The sequence below is a fragment of the Pleurodeles waltl genome, chromosome 6 (genome assembly GCF_031143425.1).
Source record: "Pleurodeles waltl isolate 20211129_DDA chromosome 6, aPleWal1.hap1.20221129, whole genome shotgun sequence".
NCBI lineage: Eukaryota > Metazoa > Chordata > Amphibia > Caudata > Salamandridae > Pleurodeles > Pleurodeles waltl.
This window is the reverse complement of record NC_090445.1, coordinates 1662683900-1662708360: the sequence shown is the minus strand read 5'-3', so window position 1 is coordinate 1662708360 and position 24461 is coordinate 1662683900. Positions and strand designations below refer to the sequence as shown.

At 43.5% G+C, this 24461-nt stretch overlaps 1 protein-coding gene across 1 annotated transcript in view; it reads right to left on the bottom strand.

The window, feature by feature from the left end:
• LOC138301302 (uncharacterized) overlaps positions 1 to 24461 on the bottom strand; it is a 93755-nt gene that overhangs the window by 40870 nt on the left and 28424 nt on the right. Inside the window, exons 5-6 of the mRNA XM_069241615.1 lie at positions 14920 to 15123; positions 8531 to 8657 (exon numbers count right to left, since the gene is read on the bottom strand). Coding sequence (XP_069097716.1) covers positions 8531 to 8657; positions 14920 to 15123 — 331 coding nt within the window. The remainder of the gene's footprint in view (positions 1 to 8530; positions 8658 to 14919; positions 15124 to 24461) is intronic.

The following is a 24461-nucleotide window of genomic DNA, read 5'->3' as shown; positions in this document are numbered from 1 at the left end:
AAACAGGGGGCTCGTCCTGGCATAGACTTCCCACGAGGATCCACTCTTCCCCCATCCCTCCCTATGTCTCGCTCTTAGTTACTAGACACTGTGGCACACAATCATAATCAACCCCTGTCGTCTGTAAGAATACTGCTGATGTAAAAGAGATTAAGGATTTTGCAACCAGTGTATCAGATAAATTCAAAGTGAGGCGAAGAACTCTAGGCAATCAATTGTGTCAAACTCAACTCCAGCTTGGTAAATGGCATCGAAGGGATAAAGCTTTCCAAAAGCATGGGAAGAAGTCTTAGTGGTTGTATTTCTATAACACGTACATGCTTTGGGAAAGACACTCATACCAACATGGCTTCATGGAACTGTACAGTGATACTTTTGCTGACGCGGAGTATGACTGTAGCGAGTGATGGAAAGATAGTCCAAAGCATGAAGTGACTGTCAACAGTAAAAAAACAATTTGAGGCCAATGAATAAACCTCTGACATTTGATTGTGAAGCAGGTCTTGAGGGCTGAACAAAAAAACAAAAAAATTGAAGTATGGTGTTGTAAGTGATGTGAAAATTTGACACTAGAGTCTAAAAAAGTAGGCCAGAGCTATCCATAAACATTCGATCTTATTGGAGCGTTTTGGGAAATTTTAATCATACTGGGATGGAAAAGGAACAAGATGAAATAAGTTTTAAACAAAATAGCAGGAAGTAGCCTTTTTACTGTATTGTAATGCTGTGAATGTCATGGAGATAACACTAGTCAGTTTTCTGTTCAGAGCATTAGCAAATCACAGAACATCATAGAGCACTAACGCAAATGTGACCCATCTCGCTCCCACAAAAAGGATGCTCCCCTCGCCCAAATCAAAAAACAATAAATGAGTGAAGGATTAGCAAAGAAAAATGTGAATGATCGATCACACAAGTACATCTGAATATGGTCACCACCCCTTGTCAGAATGCTAATGCTGTTCTGTAATGTTATCATCTGTAGAATGGGACTGGGCGATAAATTTAATTCCGCCGACAGAATTGGCAGAATTTTGGCCACTCTGCACTATGCTTTTAATGTGTAGTTCCAGCCAAATTCCGCCAACCGCCACGTGATGAAGCTTCTTCTCGCAAGCGCCTCACCAAGTGTAAGTTGGCAAGTGAGAATTGGTGTCCCCTAGTGTGGTTTTTGGGTAGCTGGGCGCACCCGGCGAGATTTTCTCACCTCGAATGGTGGTCGCGAGCGGTAGCAACTGTTCGTGGTGAGAAAACTGGTGCTTGAGTAGAAAATCTGCTCCAGTGGCAGCAAAATCATCTTGAGAAGCAGCGCCCTCTGGCACACTGCATGGTGCTGTTTGCTCTGATGTTTCAGCACAGAAGGAGCTCCAGATGCTAAACATCAGCGCAAGCAGCGCGACCTGCCGAATTAGGTCTGTGTATGGAACTCTGTGGAATCTCACAGAGTTTTATGTAACTCCGCGAAATTCCGTGAAGTGAAACTCAACGAGTTCCACCCATCCCTAATGTAGAAGTATTAATGCACCTAGTCATAGCTACCACCAAAGTAAAGTCAATACAAAAATCAATAGTAAGTAGGAATGGTGAAGGCAAGACTGCTGAGACCCTGATATGAATGGCATCCCCCAAGACAAGAGAAAAGCGTAAACAGGAACCCCAAGAGACTGGTATATCAATGATTAAACAATCAAAAGATGTACAACCGAAAGCCTTTAAAGTTGTCAAAGACCCTGACCAGTTAGCAGTATAATCAACATATTTAGGTTAGGAGCACAACATGCAATATCTCCACTAAAACAGAGGAACACTTGAAGTACACTACTACTGATCTGTGATAAACCATCAGAACCACTTGAATGGCAACATAGGACCATACTACTCAGTTATCTGATATGTATCATGTATGTGTAAATGTGTAAAATAAAATGTATATTTCTATTATTATTATAACACAAAGCACGTCTATTAGAAAAGGCACAGCTGTGCTCCATATAGTATTAAAGTGCTCTGGGCCCGGGTCAGAAACAATGTTACAGTTTCGTTTCCTAAAGCTTCCTATTAAGAAACATTTGAATTCTGTGGGCTTAACAAATAAGCAAAACATTATACAAAAATGCAAAGAATGCAATTTTCTATTTAGAACTCGAATTCTCTAATTTTTCTTAATCCCTAAAGATTTTGTTCATATTGAATGTATTTTTAACTTTAGGCCATGACCAGGCAAAACATGCTGCATACTTTGCAAAAGACATGAACATTTTATAATGTTGCATCTTATTAATTTCTTGTAAAGCATTTTAATAAATCACTCATAAATACGGCACGAACTATAAACTAGCATTTTGAAATATTTTTCATTTTATATTGTTATATTATAGAATGTTAATATTACATTCAATACTTATCATTCTGTTGTAATACCTACCAATTCACTGTTCCTGTTTCTCTGTCAAAAAATATACCTGGACCCACCTAAAGCTTATGATTGCTAAATTTAAGTGGGCAGAGAAAACATATCAGTGTTTGCATCCTTTGTTAGAATGTGGTGGGTACATCCAGATTCTGAAGAATATTATTATAACAGCTGCTATGTCTTTGCAGTGGCTGCGGGAGACCTCGCAGCTGCTTTTAATAGTTTTTTGTTAAATTTAACGGTGGGAAATCAAGAGCCAGGATATATATATATATTTTTATTTACCCTTCAGAACCCTTATTCTTTAAAAAAAAAAAAAAAAAATAAGTAAGGCTATGGTATCTTTATTGCAAATCTGGTGCACGTTCCAGAAATTTGGGAAGATTCCATGCTGACATGTATGTACAAAACTTGGGGAAAATCTGCTGCGTCTTGGTCTTAGTCAATGGACTGTAGACACTAGTGCAGTAGTTCCCAACCTGTGGTCCGCAAAGCCATCTCAGGGGGTCCGCGAAGCCATCTCAGGGGGTCCGCAACTGCTTAAAAAATAAAAAAATATTAACAGATTAGGTCCCCAGCTTTCAATAATGGCTCAGTGGGGGGGGTCCCCGGATTCCAAAAATGAGTCAGTGGGGGTCCCCGGTTCCAATAAAGATAAATTGGGGGTCCACAGAAGTCAAAAGGTTGGGAACCACTGCACTAGTGGATAGTGAAGGGTATAGTGTGCTGAATGCAGCTTCTGAAGGGAAACTAATTAAAGCCTTTCTCGTAAGAGATCGACTTTGGACCAGATTTAAGAGAAGTGGTGCTTCCCATCAAGCGTCACTTTTCTTGCAGCCCCCACCCCCCCTGCACCCTCCTGACGCCACCATGTGTGCACCATATTTAAGATACGGCGCACCATGGCGGTATCAGGAACAACAGCATCACAATTTTTGGTGCTATTATGGTGCGTTGCTCCACTAGCATCAAAAAGTCTGACGCTAGCGGAGCAAAGTCCAAGGAGCCCGGCTGATTCCAACGTGTGTGTCCTTTTAATGCCTGCTTTCAGCAGGTTTTAAAAAATGACACCAAAAATGGCACAATGAAATCTTGTAGATTTCATTGCATCATTTTTGCTGGCCTCCTTGCACCAGAACGCCCCCTTTGCATACATTATGCATGGTGCATGCATAATGTGACGCAAAGGGTCGCAAAGTGGCACAATGCATGCATTGTGCCACTTTGTAGATATGGCACTGCGTTTTTTGGGAAATCTAATGCCACATTAGCATCAGAAACAATTACGCTAATGTGGAATTAGATGGTGCAGGGCCATCCTTAAATTTGGGCCTTTTTTAAAAAGTATTTACAATTTCGCATCCTAAGGGGCATGATGACAATTTACTACAGGGAAGCAGTTTTACTTTAGATAGAAATCTCTTTGGAAGAGTGGAAGTGTCTTCATGTAGCTCCATAATGTTGTCTAGCTGTGGGTTTGCGTGCTTCCTTTAGAATATCCATACATTCAGATGGAAGTTGTAAGTAGCCAAACTCTATGACTTCAGTAGCCAAATCGCCAGGTTGAGTATACTGGGATTTGGATGTCTGATTTGACCCCTCCTTTGAGTCAACAGATCTGGTCTGTTTAGTAGTTTGTGATGTAGTACTACAGACAGGTCTAGTAGTGTTGTGTACCAATGTTGACATGCCACGTAGGAGCTGTGAGTATCATGGTGAGTGTGGTTTGTTTCATCTTTTTTTTTAAATCAGAAATGGAATTAGTGGGAGAGGTGGAAAAGCATAAGCAAATATCCCTGACCAATTCATCCATAGAGCATTGCCTTTAGATGGAGGGTGTGGGTACCTGGATGCGAAGCTTTGGAATTTTGCGTTTTCTTATGTGGCGAAAAGGTCTATGTCTGGTGTCCCCATATGGGGGTGAATCTCCCATTTGTGTACTTGTTGCTGGGTCCTATTTAAGAGGTCCACTAGTTGATTGTGTATCCCTGGGATATACTCTGCTACCAATTGAATTCAATTGAGAATTGTCCATTTCCAAATTGTCTTTGCTAGAAGGGACAATTGAGAGGAGTGTCCCCCGCCCCACCTGTTTTTGCAGATAATACATTGTGGTCATATTATCTGTCCGTATCAACACTATTTTGTGTGTGATTTGTGTTTGAAAAGCTTTGAGTGCTAGGAATACAGCTAGTAATTCCAAGTAGTTAATGTGATAAGTCTGTTGGATTGAGTCCCATTCCACTTGTATAGTGAGGTTGTTGAGATGAGCTCCCCAACTATAATTGATGCATCTGTTGCGATTGTGGTCTGAGGCACATGGTCCTGAAAGGACCGCCCTTTAATAGGTTGATGTAATTCCACCTTTGCAGAGAGTGATAAGCTTGGCATTAGATCCTGAATCTGACCGTGTGCTTGAGACTATTCTTGAGAGAGACATTGCTATAGTGCAGGCTCGCATTGGGTACTATTGCTATGCAAGATGCCATCATTCCAAATAGTTTCATCACCAACGTTACTATCTAAGTGTGGTTGTATTGTAGTTGAGATATGAGATCGTGAAATGCTTGAATCCTGGCTGGGTTTGGGTATGCTAACCCTGATTGAGTGTTGAGAATTGCTCCTAGATACAGTTGTATCTGTGATGGCTGCAGGACAGATTTGTGGTAATTGATCGTGAATCCTAGATTGTGTAGGATGTTTATAGTATATTGAGTATGTTGCTGGCAGATTTGAAATGTACTGTCTTTTATGAGCCAGTCGTCCGGATATGGGAAGACATATATGTGTTGTCTTCTGAGAAATGCTGCAACCACTGTTAAGCATTTGGTGAACACCCTTGGTGCTGTTGTTACCCCAAATGGTAGCACTTTGAACTGGTAGTGGTTTCCTGCTACAACGAATCTTAGATACTTTTGATCTGCTGGGTGTATGATAATATGGAAATAAGCATCCTTGAGGTCTAATGCTGTCATGTAATCCTGTTTTTGTAGTAGGGGAATGATGTCTTGTAGAGTGACCATATGAAAGTGTTCTGAAAGGATGTATAGATTGAGTGGTCTGAGATCTAAAATTGGTCTGAGTACCATCTTTCTTTGGTATGAGGAAGTATAGTGAATATACTCCGGATCCCATTTGGGATATAGGCACTATTTCTATGGCTCCTTTGAGCAGTAGTGATTGTACCTCCTGTTTTAACAGAGTGAGATGCTCCTGAGTAAGTCTGTGTGAACAAGGGGGAATGTTTGGTGTAGTGGAAATAAGTTCTAGACAATAACCATGTCGAATAATGGCTAGAACCCACTGATCTGTAGTTATGTTGTGCGATTGTGGATAGAAATTTACCAGTCTTCCTCCCACAGGAGCTGTGTGCTCTGTGGGAATGGTGAGAAAGTCACTGTTTATTTGACTTAGAGGAACCTTTGGAAGTGGATGAATTACCTCTTCCTCTATTGTTAGATAATCTATAGGAGCCTCTAAATGATCCTCTTGTATAGAAGTGTGAGGATTGTTTTTGTTGGGAAGTTGCTGTTTCTGTGGCTGATGCCTTGAAACCCCCTCTAAACTGTGGTCTACAAAACTTTCCTCTAATGGGTGTGGTGTATAACGCACCCATTGCTTTGGAAGTTTCAGAAACCTTTTGAAGCTTGTCTATGGTTGTATCAACTTATGGACCTAACAGATGTTCCTCGTCAAAGGGCATATTCAATACAGCTTGCTGTATTTCAGGTTTGAATCCTGAAGATATTAGCCAGGCATATCTTCTAATAAGTACACTGGTGTTGATTACGCTGGCTGCTGTATCAGCTGCATCCATAGTAGATCTAATAGCATTATTAGATATTGCCTGCCCTCCTGTTACTATTTGTTGTCCCCTCCTTTAGTGTTCTGGAGGAAGGTACTACAAGAGTTCTTCCACCTCGTCCCAGTGGGCCCTATCATACCTGTGGACTGACTCACTGGCCCTTTTCCTTGCTGCGCTAACCACAACTGAGTCAGATGGTAACTGAGTTTCGATAAACACTGGGTCTGACGGTTCAGGTTTATATTTTTCATCTACTCTACGAGTGATAATTCTGGACTTTACGGGTTCGTGGAAAATATCAGAAGCATGTCTTAGCATTCCTGGAAGCATTGAAAGACATTGATATTGTTTATGTGTAGGCGCTAGTATGTCAAAAAGGAAATCTTGTTCAATCTGATCTGTATGCATCTGCACATTATGATAGGCAGCAGCTCTGGCTATTACTTGGTTATATGCAGTAGTGTCTTCTGACGAGGAAGGTCTAGCAGAATACAAGTCTGGATCATTTGGTAGAATGGGATGCTGATCATATATATCCCATGGATCTTTATCCTGCTGGTCATTACTAAAATCATCCCTGTGTGGTGAGAGTGAGGATGTGTGTGATGACAACTGTGTTTCATATGTGGGTGATGGTGGGGGTGTAGAAGGAAGAACAGGCAAATGTGGTGGTGAAGGCTGTTGTGTCTTGTTGCCTCTTCCTGTTCTTTATCCTTGGAGACCTTTTTTTGGTGGAGGTGCATCCTTTAATGTATCTTTAAAAGTAAATGTCCTCTTAAAGGACATTGGAGGAGAAGCAATGATTCTTCTTGTGTCCTTTTGAATGTGTAGTTTTCGCTGTTTAGCGTCCATTACCTCTAAAATAGGTTATATGTCAGAGGATTCGTGGGTAGAAGTAGTTTGCTTGCTACCCATGTCTTTCGACTCTGAAGGTTTATGTATGGAGTGCTCAACTCGAACCGAAAATATCGGCTCCAACGGTGGTGTTAATTTTTTCGGCTCCGAAGCTGTCCCTTCTGACTTTCGGCTTAATTCCGAGACAGATGTAGCAGTCTGTTTGGTCGATACCGAATGCACGTTAGTTTTTGTTCTCGGTGCCGAACCTGAAGGTTGGTCATCCGGACTTTTTTTTCTGCTCCGACCACGACCCGAAGGCAGTGGAGAACCGCCGACTAGTGCTGGAGTCTTTTTAAGTATCTTTGTGTGGTACGATGGGGCAGTTGCACTCACGTACTGCACCAGAGGCACATAGTGGCTATCATCATTGGAGTGTTGATCGGAGTCCGAGTCTTGGATGGAAAACACTGCCCCTTGTTGACCTTCTTCCTGTTCGTGTTCTTCACCGACGATATCAGGTGTCTCTTCTGTGAACTTGGACGCCATTTCGAGACGACGAGCTCTACGGTCCCGGAGAGCCTTTTTAGATCGAAACGATCTGCAGGCATTGCAAGTCTCTTCTCGATGATCGGGAGATAAAAAGAGATTACACACGGAACGTAGATCAGTGTATGGAAATTTAGCGTGACACCGAAGACAGAATCGAAACGGAGTTCGTTCCATCCCCCCGACTTAGAAGGAGGCCCTAAAAGGGAGAGCATTCGACCCCAACGGTCTAAATTGGATCGAGTATAGATGGGAAACGTGATCGAAACAATACCAGTGGTATTATAGAAAGGTAGAATAAAGTTCAGAAATACCGAACCAAGATGCACTGGAACAAGAGGAAACACGTCCGAACCCAACAGCGGAAAGAAAACAATCTTACAAAGGACTAGATGCCCATGTGCAGTATCACCAAGAGGAGGAGTCACTCGATCCCGTGACTCGAAAACAACTTTTAACACTCCAAGATCAACACTAGATGGCGGACTTGAGCAAAGCATGCGTATCTACAGCTACACATGACATTGAATAGATAGATAGATAGATAGATAGATAGATAGATAGATAGATAGATAGATAGATAGACAGAGCGGAGTCCCTTTTAGTTTTTTTTTTTTTAGCAGATAAAGCTGTCACTCACAGTGAAAGGATCCTATGGTTCAAATGGACTTACCCACTGTATAATGCTGTACGCTGTGGTGGGTGAAAGCAAACCATGAATGGCAACAGACTAATGGATGTAAAATGCCAGCAGATTGCAGGATGAGCAAGTATATTAAACATACATATTTTTGTATGATCAAAAGGTCTTGTCTAATTCCAGACCTAAAAAGACTCTGGCTAGGGTTAGTGGTTAAATGAGAGCTATTGCTCCCTAAATGTAAAGATTAGGGTATATGGCAGAAGATAAAGTAAGCCAAAAACCTTGCCTTTTGGCACTCCCAGATGGCTGATCTTCCACTTCACAGCTGAACTTCTGCCCTTTCAGTCGTCGGGCCTCCTTGAAAAGATGCAGGAGTTCCACCGCTCGGCCTGGACATTCCTCATTAGTGAGTCCTAAAGGACAGGTAGAGATTCAGCAGCATTATCAATGAAAGCATCAAAATCATAAGATTTATTTTCAGCAAACGAAGGACATGATGTGTAAACTAATGAGCTTTCTGCCAACAAAAGTTTCCAATGTTCGTATGTTTGCATAGTTGGCCAAGAACCAACACACCACTATGATGTCCTCTTTGGATAAGGGTTTTTTGACAGAGTCATTATTGCACCCCTAGATAAGAATATTCAAGAGTTGTCACAAACCAGGTAGAACTGTTTAACTGGCTAAGGGGCATGGGTGGTTTGAAGATGGTTTTCCAACACAACTTTGAGGCAAAAGGTGGCACCTGGGAGGCTGAATGAATGAGAGCTGGTTGAACTGAGTGATGTCTTAGATGAAGGTTGTGGCTAATGGAGACTCTGGCGAATATTCCAGTGTGTATAGTCTACACTAGATCGTGTGAGGATGGAGTGTTGTCTGACAATCGATAAAGAGAGCAATAGTAGTAATAATAATACAAATAGTATTAATACAAATAGCATTAATAATATTAGAAGCTGGTTGTTGCTCCAGTACTCTTAGAAGGGTAAAATCACAACAGACAACCAGTTTGGAATCACACAATAGAAGCTGCTGGGGGTAGTCATTTATCATCTATCCAAGGAAAGGGCAGCCTTGCAGTAGTGGTAAAATGAACAGAGAAGGTCCCCTAGATGACTCGCCCCCTCAGGCATGAGAATGGATGTCCAGTTCTTACCTCACACTTTTTTAACAGTATCTCTTTATTTCAATTTTAGATATATAGAACCACAACACGCACAGAGGATACAATATTATCAAATAATATGGTTTCAATTGTAAACAGTTATTCCTCAGTATGTTGCATGTAGACAACCCATAGTGCAGAAAGAGAGAAGGATTAAGAAAAACACAGAAATTTAATATCTTGACAACAGGGTCGTGATATAAGCAATGTATAGAACAATCTTTTTGTTTACTCTGTGGAACCTTTCTAAAAATGTCCATTTTGATTACCTTAGCTACGAGCTTGAACTCCAGACATTCAGCTTTTAAGTAATGCATATCACATTTCCATGCAGGGTATCCTCATTGGGGTAACACTGGTACATAAGGGGAATCCTCTTCCTGAAAGCTTGCACAGCCAACACACATCCTGTAAGGGCCGCATGCCCTGTTCAGCAGGTCTTGTATCAGTCTCGGCCTCTAATGTTATATCTATGTGTCCATATCGTACTTGGCAAGGTCTTTCTCTTCAGTTCGTCCAGCTTAGTTAACATGCCCACTTCCACATTGGCCCATTTACTCAGATCCCCAAGTCACGTGTGTAAAACCGAAGCTGTTGACGACTTCCATGCCACAGTGATACGTATTTTGGCACGATTAAACACTAAGGGGCATATTTACAAGAAAGTGGCGCATCACCTCTGATGTGCCACTTTTCTTGTGTTGCCCTGCGACCCCTAACATCACCATCGTTGTGCTGTATTTAGTATACAGCTCACAATGCCGCACTTTAGCACAACAGTGTCAGCATTTATGAAGCTATTGTGGCGCTTTGCTGGTTTAGCGCCATAAATTACGGAGCAAGACCAGCAAAGTACAGGGAGGCCCATAGGTCATTATGGAAGCGTCAGTTTAACGCCTGCCCTGAGCAGCCGTTACAAATGACAAAAAAATTGCACAGTGAAATCTTGTAAATTTCACTGCCCCATTTTTTTTGTGTCCCCCTGCATGGGAATGCCCCCCTGGCATACATACCTTGCGCATGTGTAATGTGGCGCAAGGGGTTACAAAGTGGCGCAATGTATGCATTGCGCCATTTTGTAAATATAGCGCATAGTGGTGGCCTACCTAGCGTAAACAAAAATTATGATAAGGGGTCACAAGGGGCTTGTAAATATGCCCCTAGGTCTATAAATTTGAATGCATGCTTATTCTTCTTCGTTCTGGGCACTATGTCAAAAAGGCAATTTTAGGGGTTCAGGGCAATAACATTCCCAGTCAAGTCTGATACTTTCACCCCAATCTGTGCCCAAAATATTGGACATGACCATACCATATTTTAAAAGTCTGCCTCTGATTGTGAACATCTACGGCATTTCTAAGAGGCACCCCCAAACATTAAGCCTAAGCTTTCTGGAGCAAGATAACTTTAGTAAAGTTATTTAAGCTGCACATAGTTCAGCCTGGCATTTCTAGGCACTCTTGTTTATATTCCAATGGTTGCGCCCATTGTCTATCCAACATTGCCTGTTCAGTACATTCTTCTCACCTAACCCAGGGTGTGGACAAGTACGTGAATATTGCAATAACAGTACATTGCATAGCAATGTAACTGCGTTTCTACTACACCCATGTTTAATCAGAAGCTGCAGTACCTCTGATTTCTGTGGTTCATTTGGATCTTGGCCACAGACGTGCCAATACAATGTATGTACAGAACTGACACTGTTCTATTCCATACATATCCCTGGCATCATAAAACATGCATAGAGACAAGTTTCAAACAAAGGCCCCATTGTCATTAAATCAACCTCTGCCCATAGTCTCCTATTATGTATGGCAAATATGCTTTAAATTTATGGTGGCGCCCATATCTGAGGCATATTGGGGAAGCTGCCTCCTTAAATGCAAATATTTATGCCAACAATATTTGGTCATCTCTGCTAGTTTATTCAGTTTAGGTCTAGCAACTGCAGTCTTTGAGTGCGAGTCCCTGTAGGCCACCGTCCCTCTGTGTGCTGGGAGTATTGCTCAGCCACTTCATTGGCCGCTGTAGCGAGCTGCTGCACGGTATAATTTGTAGTTCAGGGCCCACAAGCCACCCTCATGCAGGGGGGTCAATCAGTCAATCAATCAGGATTTGTAAATAGCTACAAATCACCCGGTAGGGTATCCAGGTGCTTGCAGATCCTGAAGGCTCATTCTAACAGCCAGGTCTTGAAAGCCCTTCGGAAGGAGAAGGCACTCAAACAACAGAGAGGAAAGCAAGAAGAAAGCAGTGCAAACAAGGAAAAAGCAAGGAGAAGGCACTCAGAAAATGGGGGAAAAGCAAGGAAAAAGCACTGAAAAGAGGGAAAAGCAAGAAGGCACTCAAAAAACAGGGGAAAAACGCAAGGAGAAGACAGGATCGATGCAGCGGCACGGGGAGAGCAATGTCTGTGTTTTTTATGAAGTGGAACTATTTTTCTGCCTGCATCCTATATTAGACTGGAAAGGGCACTGTGTAACTCTCCAAAGAACCCTTTGGTAAACGTTACAGGCACTGGAAAGAAGCACAGAAATCTGGGCAAGATAGCATTTTGGCTGCTGCCACCCTTCCCACTGGTGAAAGCGGTAGAGTAGTCCAAAATGCAATGGACTGCCACATTGTGACTATTACCCTTTCCAGATTACTTTTATAAATTCATCTTTGTCATAAATTTTCACTCCCAGGTACTTGAAATGATCAAATTTCCTTTCCAATCTGGAGGTTGGTACCGCTGTATGTTCTACCTCTGTCATATGTCTAACCAGAAATGGGCAAGACTTAGCCCAGTTTCAGACCTGAAACAACACTTTCCCCAGTATGCCTACTAGGTCAGTATGTTTCTTTTTCAATTCTCTAAGATGCTGGAGTGCTTCTGGATCATTTACACATAGGCTTTCCGCCTCCGAAATGCATTGTTCAGACTAAGTTATGTCTTTCGTCACTGACGCAAAATTGGCGCAAACTTACAAAATACAATTGTATTTTGTAAGTTTGCTCTGTTTTTGCGTCACAAAATGACGCAAATGCAGCGCTAAAAAAGTATAAATATGGGCCAGAGTGTCCATATTACCATTTTAAATGCATCCCATTCCAGTATCCTGTCTGTCACAGACTTCCCATTCTCACTGAATTAATTGGTGTTAGTTTCTGTAATGGTGGCTTCAAATGAGGCATCATGAAGCCTCTCTGTACAGCCTCCAGGTGGGCAACTGAGCACGCAGTCTGCCCCACAACATTGTGATCTTAAGTGGCATATAGCGTATATCCTTAATATTCTGGCTCTTGTTGTGGGTTAAGGGCTGAATGCCGATCCCTGTGCAAACACAGGATCTGTCATTCTGAGCTGTGTGATAGTTATCACACCATCACAGTGTTCTCCTGATAGCTTCCAGCAGGTCAAACCTGCCAACATTAATGATCGAAAAGGCCCAGAAAACAGACAAACCGTGCACATTGTGAGTTAAAAACAGGTTCTGCATGCAATGCTTCATTTTCCTCTTAAAAACTTGGAAGAGGAAGTATTTACAACATGTGGTAAACACCCCCAACCTATTGTATCAAACTCGCAATGGTGGCCTAAGTGTTTACGTTTTTCGACCCAACTTCTTCATTGCACAAAAAACAACCTAACATGGTGTGTAGGTGATGGACCGGTCTTACCGTGCACTTGACATACACAATGGAGGTAACAATTTCTGATCTAAATCATCAATCAATTGTAATATACTTTGTTATGCCAATGGGATTATGTGAGAACAGTGTGTGTAACGTAAACAGGTAGAGCCCATGAAGGTTCATGGGCTGAATGAATGTTCATGTTTTTTTGACTAGTACATTTTTGGTGGGGAGGGGAGACAAAAAAAGTAATTTCAGCCAATTCATGAGCTAATCAAACAATTAGGAAAACAGCAAATCATGTCATCCTTCTCCCCCAGTATTATTACCCATCCTACAGCATATCCTTCTTTGCCTATGTCCTCTTCATCAGCCTAAAATGAACAAAGTCGCCCGTTTTACGAGGCACAGTTTAGAACACATAGAATCTTGTTCAAGATTTTATCTTAGAAATACATCCTTGTAGTTGGTGATAGTTGTGTTGATTCTTAGCTCTGGTGAGGAGACCGGTTTAAGTGCCTCGCCAGTCTCACCTATACAAGTACCCATATATATATAGGCCCTTTCAATCAGCCCTCCTCATGCAAGTTTCATACACATTTTGCTTCTGCCCACCACTGCACAGATCATGGGGTAATGGCTCACCCCACTTTAGCATTTGGCTCTCATCACTATGAGTGACAGCATTTGCTCGTGCACATCCATTTAGAAAAAAGCTCACTTCAGTTGCAGGCCATTCTTTGCCTTCATTTCATGTCTTTTCAAGATTTTTGTGGTGATGGATCATTTAGCATGTTTCTTTTGCAAATATATGCAAACCATCTCTAAATTGTACTTAGGGCTCACTTACCGCCAAGCGCAAGGTGCCTGTCGGAGAAACAAAACTATTGTCTGCTTACAATTGTCTTAGAGCTAGCTGACTGCTTACAAATTGGTTGACTTCATTGTCACTGTGATTTGTTCGATTTTTATTTGTCAGCTTGTGTGGGCTTTACTTTCTCTTCTTGATTTGTCCGTTCACTAGAGCATGGACACATTACTTGAGTCCTTCCACTGCTCACTCTTGGAGCTCTTCTTCTTTCTTTTTGATTAAGCACTCCATAAGACTGCATGTGTTTTCCAGCTGTCTCCTTTTTGTACTGCTCTTTCTCCCTCTGCCAAGCTCCATGTTGTTGTCCTCCGTGTACTTCTCCCCAGTCCTTTCTGTGTTGTGCTTGCACTCGTTTGCTTCTCTCCCATGTTGCTTTCTCGCCTCTGCTTTCCCCACCAGCTTCACATCCCTCTATCTAGCCTGTGTGCTTCTCTTTCCCCACCATGCTCCCCATGTTCCTCATACTCCCCTTGGACCCCTACTGCTTCCACCCCACACTCTGTTGCTTCCTTCCCCATCTAGGCACTTGATATTGCTTTCAGCCCTGCCCTCTCTATTGCTTCTTCCTTTTCCGGTATTGCTTTCTTCCCCACCTGTGCCCTCTATGTTGCTTCTCCTCATCCGTGCCCTCTGTGATACTTCTTCACACCCGCGCCTCAAAAGAAAAAATGCCTTTGTGCTACTTTTTTTGTAAATGTACTTATCCAACTTGGATTGGTAAATAAAAAGAAAATAGCACACACATCAGTTTGAAGATGCACGCATGCGTGTTGTGCATGCCTACAAAAATAAGGCAGTTAAACTTTATCATAGCTGTACAGCATCGCTAAAATTCATTGGAAAATCCAACAGGTACCAATGGCCCGATCTGTTGGTTTTGGCAATGCTTGTTACTTTTTGTTACTTTTAAAGTTACAATGCTTCTTGCACTTGCAACTTTTCGGGAGTCCACGTAGCAGTCTCTAGATTTTTTTAAAATGTAAGCAATTTTATGCACCATATATAGTTATTTGCCCACCTGGAGTTTTGAGATAGTTCTGAAGGCACAGACAGGGCTTCTTGTTATATGATGGGCAGCAGAGGTTGGCAGCATCCTGGTCCCCAAGCAGCTCAACCATGGCCAATGCAAAGTTCTGCATCTGTGCTTCGTGCTCCTTCCGGTCATTAGGCATGGCCTCCTTGACGGTGCCCTTTGCTTTAACTGGCTTGCCAAATGAGAGACCTACATAAGAAAAAGCACATGTCCCAAAGACAAATGTATAGCGATCTAAGTTCTTTGAAAGAACACATATGTAATGTGTCAAATGTGAGCAACCAATAGGAACAGCTTAAAATGTGACACTCAAAAAGGCCCATGTACCTTCTTTATTGTAGAGGTGCAATATCATGTGAATCCACATTCCCTGTATGTCTGAGATGGCATCTGGAATGCTGAGAGTGAATGATGTAAGAGAGCAGTTGTGTTGTCTGGAGTGGAAGCCTGGTAAGAGGCACAGTTGGGGGTAGAATGGAGCCCTAAAAGAAACTGCTGTTGCTGTAGGCTAAGGGTCCAGCATGAAACAAAGACCTTGGCACATATTTATCAAGGGGTTGCGTTACCCTTGTATCACTCAAGAGGATGCAATAGCAACACGCAACCTAAATTAGAATTAACAAGCCACGCAAGGCCACCTTGCGTGGCCCTGCGTGACTTAATAAATCCAGAGTAAAGCAAGGCAGCGCGAGTTGCTGCTTTGCATTACTCTGCAGCAGTTAGGAGTGTCACAAGTTGATTGTGGGTGTTGCCATACATTCACCCATGCATTCTGACACAATCCCAGATTTGCCGACACTGCTGGACCTGGGAATGTGTCAGAGTTGTACTCCACCCCACCAAAGGCATAACAAGGAGAAGTGTTTATTCTGCAGCACACACAGGAAAATGCCTCTGGGAATTGTTTTTGTGCAGGAAGGGGTCCCTCTCTGCACAAAAACAATCCTGCCTACAATGCAGTCACCCTTGCACCTTAGCGCGAAAGTACCTGCATTGGTGTCAGTCAGCACATTGTGCGTCAGCGCAGGCAGAGAGCAGGAATACGTTGTATAATGTTAAATATGGCACAATTCTGCCCTCTCCCTTGCACGCAGGGAAGCGCATCAAGGTGGCCTGCTGCGATGCGTGGAAATTTGATAAATATGTCCCCTTATTTCCAACTTGAGTGGCTCCAGACTCTTGTATGTAGTCCCTGCACTCCAGTTTCAACAAGGTGCCCAGACTTTGTGGTGGGGCCTTCTTTGGAACACTTCCCTTATATACCTGTCAGGTGAACAGCGAAATGTTAGGGTTAATCTCAGAGCTGCTTCCAAAGGGACTCCATCATTTTGCTGGATGCCACTCATCTTATCTTTTGAAAGCTGGATTGGCTTCTTATTTGGGGGCTAAAGTTATTTCAGTGCAGTGAATTCTGAGCCCTCACATTTTGCCTCCAATTTTATTTAGATTGAATGTAGACTACCAGAAGCCATTCACCCACCACCACCGCACACAACCCCCGGATGCAACTGGAGAAAAATATCAACGGATCAACTGATTTCCACACTCGCCCAGGACCCACCCCCGAGACCACAGACCCCAACACAGCTGCCACCAACCTGAACCGCTGGATAGAAGACTGCACCAACACACTCGCACTGCTCAAAAAAAAAAAAAACAGCCTCCACAGAATCAAGGCCAGATGGTTGACCCCAGACCTACAGGAATCCAAACGGCTATGCCGCAGAATGGAAAAAACCTGGCACTGCGCACCTACCAACTCCAACCACATCTCATTCAAGGATGCCATACGCAAACATCACCAACTGATCCGCACCACCAAAAGGACCCACTTCAAAAACCGCATTGACACCATCGCTCACAACAGTAAAGAGCTCTTCGGCATCATCAAAGAGCTCTCCGCTCCCAAAACTTGCTCCAACGAACCCCCGTCATCACAGGAGTTCTGCAACTCACTCGCAACCCACTTCCGTCGAAAGATAGAAGAAATCCACAACAGCTTCAACCCCCAGACCCACCAGCTGACTACAAGCACCCACAAACCCAATCCCCAAGCGACACCCACCTCCTCCACACCTGGACCCCCGTCAACAAAGAAGACACTGCCAACACCATGGCCTCCATCCACTCCGGATCACCATCGGACCCCTGCCCACACTATATCTTCAATAATGCAAATATCCTCATCGCTCCCCACCTCTGCAACACCATCAACAGCTCCTTCAAGTCAGCCACCTTCCCAGAAAGCTGGAAGCATGCAGAAGTCAACGCCCTGCTGAAAAAACCCAAGCAGACCGAGACGTCCCGAAGAACTACCGACCAATCTCCATCCTCCCGTTCCCAGCCAAAGTAATCGAAAAAATTGTGAACAGCATACTATCCAGATTCCTGGAAGACAGCAAGGCACTCAACACCTCTCAATCCGGATTCTGCAAACACCACAGCACCGAGACCACACTCATCGCTGCCACAGACGACATTAGGACCATGCTCGACGAAGGAGAAACAGCAGCACTCATCCTCCTGGACCTCTCCGCAGCCTTCGACATGGTTTGTCATCACACTCTCCACACACGCCTCCATAACGCCGGAATCTGCGACAAAGCACTCGACTGGATCTCATCATTTCTCTCAGGCAGAACCCAGAGAGTCCGCCTTCCACCATTCATATCAGAAGCCTCCAGTATCATCTGCGGCGTCCCCCAAGGCTCATCTCTCAGCCCCACGCTCTTCAACGTGTACATGGCCCCACTCGCCAACATCGGACAAACACACCACATCAAGATAATTTCCTACGCAGACGACACTCAGCTAATCCTATCCCTCACAAAAGACCCTACAACTGCAAAAAACAACCTCCACAACGGACTCCAAGCCATCGCCAGCTGGATGGAAGCAAGCCGCCTCAAATTAAACACAGACAAGACAGAGATCCTCATCTTCGGAACCAACCCCTCAGCATGGAACAACTCCTGGTGGCCCACCTCCCTAGGATCCGAACCACCTCCCACCACCCACGCACGCAACCTGAGATTCATCCTGGATTCCACACTCAGCATGACTCAGCAGGTCAACGCCATCTCCTCTTCTTGCTACAACACCCTCCGCATGCTCCACAACAAATCTTCAAGTGGATTCCCGTCGAAACCAGGAAAACTGTCACCCACGCCCTGGTCAGCAGCCAACTGGCCTACGGAAACACCCTCTATGCAGGAACAACAACCAAACTCCAAACAAAGCTGCAAAGAATCCAGAACGCATCCGCCAGAATCATTCTGGACGTCCCACGCCTCCACCACATCACCCCCCACCTCAGAGACTTACACTGGCTACCAATACCAAAGAAGATCACCTTCAAACTCTTTGACTACGCACACAAGGCCCTCCACAACACAGGCCCAACCTACCTCAACAAAAGACTCACCTTCCACACCCCCACCCGCAACCTTCACTCCGCAAGCCTCGCCCTCGCCTCCGTTCCCCGCATCACCGCTGGAGGAAGATCCTTCTCCCACCTGGCCGCCAAGACCTGGAACTCCCTACCACTCTACCTTCACCAGATCCAAGACCTCTTAACTTTCAGGAAATACCTAAAGACATGGCTATACGACCAGTAGCTTCCCTCCCCTCCCCCCCAGCGCCTTCAGACCCTAACGGGTGATTAGTGCACTTTATAAATCTAATGACTGATTGATTGATTGATTGAAATATCAGGTTAATCTTCCCCAGCCGTGATTATGGCCACGGGTGTAAGTGCTTTAGAAGGTATTCATGGCTAACGCCACTGTAGAAGTAGTAGATGGTGCACAGGAGCTTGGATCTGAACCCCTAATACACCAGGCACCATTAGAGTATCTTAGGGCTTGGGTTTTGTGAGATTGTTATTAAGGCTGAGATAGAACCTCTCTACTTGATTTTGTTGACCATGAGGGTTCTGTATTTCTTCCTTTGATGCACATCATACATTATTATATATTACAGTAACATAGTCCAGAAGGAACCTCGGACTAAGTCAATACAGTTAGGCAATTTATCTGGAGGACTGTTTAGGTATTTAGGCTATACTGCAATTGAGAAATAAATATCACTTGGTGTATAGATGTGCAAAGAATTATGAAGTTCATGCTTTTTTTCTTTGAGTAAAAAAGCTCACGTAACATTGAATTTGGAGCCCCCCTGTAGAAACAGCATACCATTTAGAGAAAACAGGTGGCCAAGGCTTAACAAATCAAGTGAAGATCCATTGAGACCCATTCATTATAGAACATAACCACCAGCATAAAAAAATGGGCAAAAAATACTGCTCAGTCCTCTGCAAAAGATGCCATAGTTGGTTGAACTTAGAACCTATGTTGATATGTCCATGTAGTTTGTTAAAAAAAAAGACCTGCATATGGCATGACAATAATAGAGCAAATACAGGAGTCCCCTAATCAGCTCTTAAATACAAGAAATGTATCTGTATGGGGCCTTCTCTCATTCTGTAACTACTGATTATTAATGAATGTTTACTTAAACAAAGGTATTTTTTTTCCATTGAAGTTGTCAATTGAGTTTCCTGCATATCATTTGCCTAGTGGAGGCAGAGATCACAAAAACCCAATTGAGAAGGAAGTGTAAGACCAAAGAGCAAATGTATGTTTCTTGGTGATTGTGTGATTTGAGGTTCTTTTGATAACTGCAGATTGGTCTGCAAACATGAAATTAGAACTGAATAGGCTCTGAGGGATTTAATTGCAAGAGATGGTGAAGGGTCCATACTAATCTCATCTGGTCACAGCAATGAAATCGGGTATGGTTCCCAGTGACCAGGATATTGGTTTTAGATATGTTAAATTGAATGTTTCATTCCTTCATTCAGTGGTAAAAATGACTTAACAAATAAATGATCTGTTGACACTGCCCGCCCTTATGAATTACCCGATTGCGTAGCAGGAAGTCACCCACATACAACTGAAACTGAAATTGATATCGCAAAATTGCCTGTGTAAGGCAACAGATGTAAATGTTGTAAAGCATAGAGACGAAGCATGAAGAATGCCACTTGTGCTATATTTTATTTAGAAGGAGGAAATATGCTAAATACTGGCTTGATGTCTTTGCTTCAAGAGGAAGGAACAGCAATAATGATGTGTACATGCAACTACTGCCGATTGCAAACTCAGTCCAAGAGTATGCTGCGGTCTATACAGTTTTATGCAGCTAAGAGATCAAGGATTCAAGATCTCTAGTAACCCTCACAATAGGTGAGCCGATCCTTCCTAATCTCAGCCAAGGTCGATGCAATGCTCCTCAAATATCTGGGCTCTGACTGCTGGTTGTGAAGGATGTTATTAGTCTCAACATGCAAAAAAAAGTTAAAATAAGGCTTAAGGAAAAGAAAGTTGGAGTAACGAAGCCAATTTAAGATACCAAATATAAAATATGAGAGGAAAACAATCACAAAAAGGAATGGTGCAGCAGGGTAGATAGAATTATGATAATCAATCAGATTTCACAACTGTTGGATATGGAGAGGTAGTTAGTAGGTCTCTAAAGAAAATGTGTTATGATGATGTGCTTCAGCACCCTGGGTACTCTGCCCATTTGGCAAGATAAGTTGATCAATGTTATGATTCAGGAGCAAGGATTTCAATGTGGTCTTTTTTTGTGGCAAGCGGGCACAGTTTCATCAGACGTGTTGATGCCTATATTTGACTGTTTTAGTATCTGACACAAACCACCAAAGCTTTCCTTTAATACTATGATGATTAACCATACAGGCTATGTGCAAAAAACTAAAAAATACATAAAGCTATACACAATTATATAAAACTACTATATAAAACTACAATATTAAAACTGAATGTATTTTCTTAAATATTATATTTTTATATATCTCTGTATAGCTTTATGTATGTTTTACGATTTTGCACTGTTTGCACCTAGTATGTATGGTTAAGCATCATAGTTCCCAGGGCAAGCTTTGGCGCTTTGTGTCTATTCAACCCAGTCCCCTTGGTTCTGAGGGGTCTCTCTCCTTTTGCACACACAGGGGCATATATATATAACCCCTAGCGCCACTTTAGTGCCGCCATAGCATAATTTGTTTTATGCTAAGACAGCGCTAAAGTGTCTTTTTCCACGCACCATATTTACAAACCCCTTGCGCCACATTATGCCTGCACCAGGCATAATGTATGCAAAGGTGGCATTCCCCGTTAGGGGGGGGTGAAAAAATGTCGCAAAGAAATCTAAAAGATTTCTTTGTGCCATTTTTTGGGCATTTTAACGCCTGCACAGAGCAGGGGTTAAAATGAGGCTCCCCTTGTTTTCAAAGGGCCTCTACTATGTGCTTTGCAGGATTAGCGTCAACATTTTTTATGCTAATCCGGCATGGTGCGCTGTATGTTAAACAGGGCAAACAGATAAACAAGTCACACTCTATTCCGCAGCTCATTCCAAGCCCTCACCATGGAGGACACTATCTGGTTCTGCCTGGTTGCGTGCTCTCCCAGGAGGCCCCATACAGAGCAGTCTGCAATGGACACTGAGCCGCCCGGGCATGCTCTAGTGCAGTGTGCCTCTCGTACTGTGTGGGGTGCAAAATGTGCCTGGGCACTAAAGAAGTATAAATCAGGAGCTCCGAGCCTACACTGACAGAAGCACCAATATCTTCCATACCATTCATGGTTGTTTGCCAGCTACATCAGTGATACAAGGTGGGAGCAGAGTTTCCTGTGAAAAACACCAGTAAGGGGGACTGGTAGGTCAATGACCAAATTTAGAAATTTGGGAAATACCACCATTTTTGTCACAGCTAGACAGCAGTAGTTTTGACCATGCAGTAACCCTTTCCTCAAGCAAAGACATTATTCTGCCTCAATTATCTCCCAAAAGATCGTCTAGATCCCATTTGAGCCAAACCCTCAGGTCCCGAGCCAGGGCACCAACCCACATTAGTGGGAAGTCAGAGGTAAAGGTCTGAGTTGTTTCCATAAAGGGGAAACAGGATTGATTTTGCCCAGTTGAAAGAGATACCCATGATGTCCCTGAAACCGATTCCCTGAGGAGCTGATCTAGATGGGTTGAAGGGACTCGGACATATAAGGTAACATCATCCACGTACATTAAAACTATGATCATCCAGGGGAAGAGCACGAGTCCACTTTGAGAATGGTGTTGTCTTAACCGGGCTGCCAAGGGTTCCATGGCAATTGCAAATAGGATGGGCAACAGTGGGCGTCCCTGTCGAGTGTCCCAAGATAAAGCAAATGGAGCAGATATTGCTCCATTTATCTGCAGGTGGGCGATGGGCTGAGCTTGCAGCAGTCGGATCAGTCATATTAATTTGTCCCCAGTCCTGAGGCGAGCGAGGAGATAGGAAAGATAAGGCCATTGGAATGAGTTGAATGCTTTAATGGCATACAAAGATGCTACAGCAGCAGTGAGGGAAGGATCTATTGTGTGCAACAGAGCAAAAAATGTAAATAAGTTATGAGCTGTCGAGCAACCAGATACAAAGCTTGATAGGTCCAGCCAGACCATTTTGGGCAGCAGAGGAAGAAGGTGCGAGACTGTCAACTTAGATAGGATTTTGTTATCAATGTTTATCAAGAAAAGAGGCCTATTTGAGTAGCATCACCGAGGGTCCTTGTCAGGTTTCAATGTGGTTACTATGAGGGCTTCATGAAGGGAGGGGGGGAAGCAGTCCATTCGTTACGGATTCCTCAGACATATTTAGGAGGTGAGGGGCAAACAGGGAAATATATTCTGCGGAAAGGCCAGTAAGGCCAGGGGCTTTATCCACAGAAGGCTCCCAATGATCTGGACTATTTCCTCTACCCTAAATGGTTCAGTAAGAAAAGACAATGGCCATCTTCCAGCCACAGCAGTTGTAACATGTCTAAATAAGAGGAAAGGTCGTGGCAGTTGCTGAGAATAAGGCTATAGGTTGGTATAAAAAGAGACCATAGTGCGCTGTATGGAGTCTGCATGTACATTGTGTTGGTCATCTTGAAGTTCGCCAATGTAGTCACTTGGCGGAGGCTTGCGCAGCAAGGGTCTTACCCGTCCTGTCACCTTCACCATAACTCGGGGCACGAGCCTCCCTCCACAAGTAGTGTGTTTCCCGAAGTGCTGCTTCTTCATAGTCCATAAGTTTGCTGCAGCTAGAAGCCAAGGTATTCCGTTGCAAGACTCAAAGTACATGGATTCCAAGGCACAAATCTCCACCTCCAGCTGTGTTAGTTCCCCTCGTAACATCTTCAGCACTCCCACCTGCTTGGCAATGCAAACCCCACATATTACTATTTTGAAGACCTCACACAAGGTGGACAGAGAGGTAACAAACTGCAAGTTATGTTCAAAATACTCAATTACAGCCATTCGTGCATCGCTCCGAAACTCCCGATCTCGAAGTGCACCAGGGGAAGTCACCAAGATCAAGCTTGCAAAATGTAATTGTGGAGAGTGACCCCCCACGAAGGACCAGGGCTTGGTCAGACAATGTACATCGAAGATGCTAAATATCAGTGATCCAGGAAGCCACATCCTTGGTGACAAACCAGAAGTCAACTCTGGACCAGGTGTTCTGTGAAGACGTTACACACATTGCCTCCAAACTGTGTGCATGTCGAGCAATCCAAATATCAATAAGGGTGTTATCTGTCATAATGGTGAGTAGTTGTGCAGCGGCCTGCAGGTGTGGGTGACGAGAACCACTATATCCATCTGCACTTGCGTCAAGGACCACGTTGAAGTCCCCGCCAAGAGCACTGCACCCGGGTCCATCGTACCCACCAGCCACCAGACCTCCACAAAGAAAAGAGGATCATGAGTGTTGGGACCACATATAAAGATTAGTATGAAGGGGTTCCCCCATTAAACACCTGCCAGAATAACAAAGCGCCCCGTTTAGCGCAAATTACCAGCGCATATGCCATGGGAGAACCTTATGGAGCAACACCATAACACCGCTTGCACAGTTTGAATAGTAGGCTACATGTTGCTCCCAATCCAGCTCACCCTCGTGCGCGTGTGACAATTCCAGCAGATGCATTTCTTGCAACTGACAAATATCAATGTTGTAGCATTGTCCGGACAAACCACATCAAATCTCCAGAACATAGAAGCAGCTTTTCTTAAATTCTTTTCAGAGCTGTATTTGGATGATGTAATGGTATCCGGTAAAGAAACAGAAGACTGGTTAGCAGGGGTCCAATTTAAGAATCTGTTGAATGATCAGAGAGACTATTTAGACAGTGAAATAGTAGTGCATGAGGTGATTGAGGCAGGTAAGCTGAGTAAGAGCAGAAAGCAGCAGGCCTGGAAGGACTCCCTAATGAGTTTTACCTGGCCTTAGGAGAGGTGATAATCCCCTTCTTGACACATTCATTCAGAGAATTATTAGGAGTAAGCCTCCCACCTTCTTGGGACGAGGAAGTGGTCTCTATAATTCTGAAGCCAGGTAAAAATCTTAAGCTGTGTGAGTCATTCAGACCTACCCACTTCTAAACAACGACTATAAGCTGTTTAGTAACATCTTA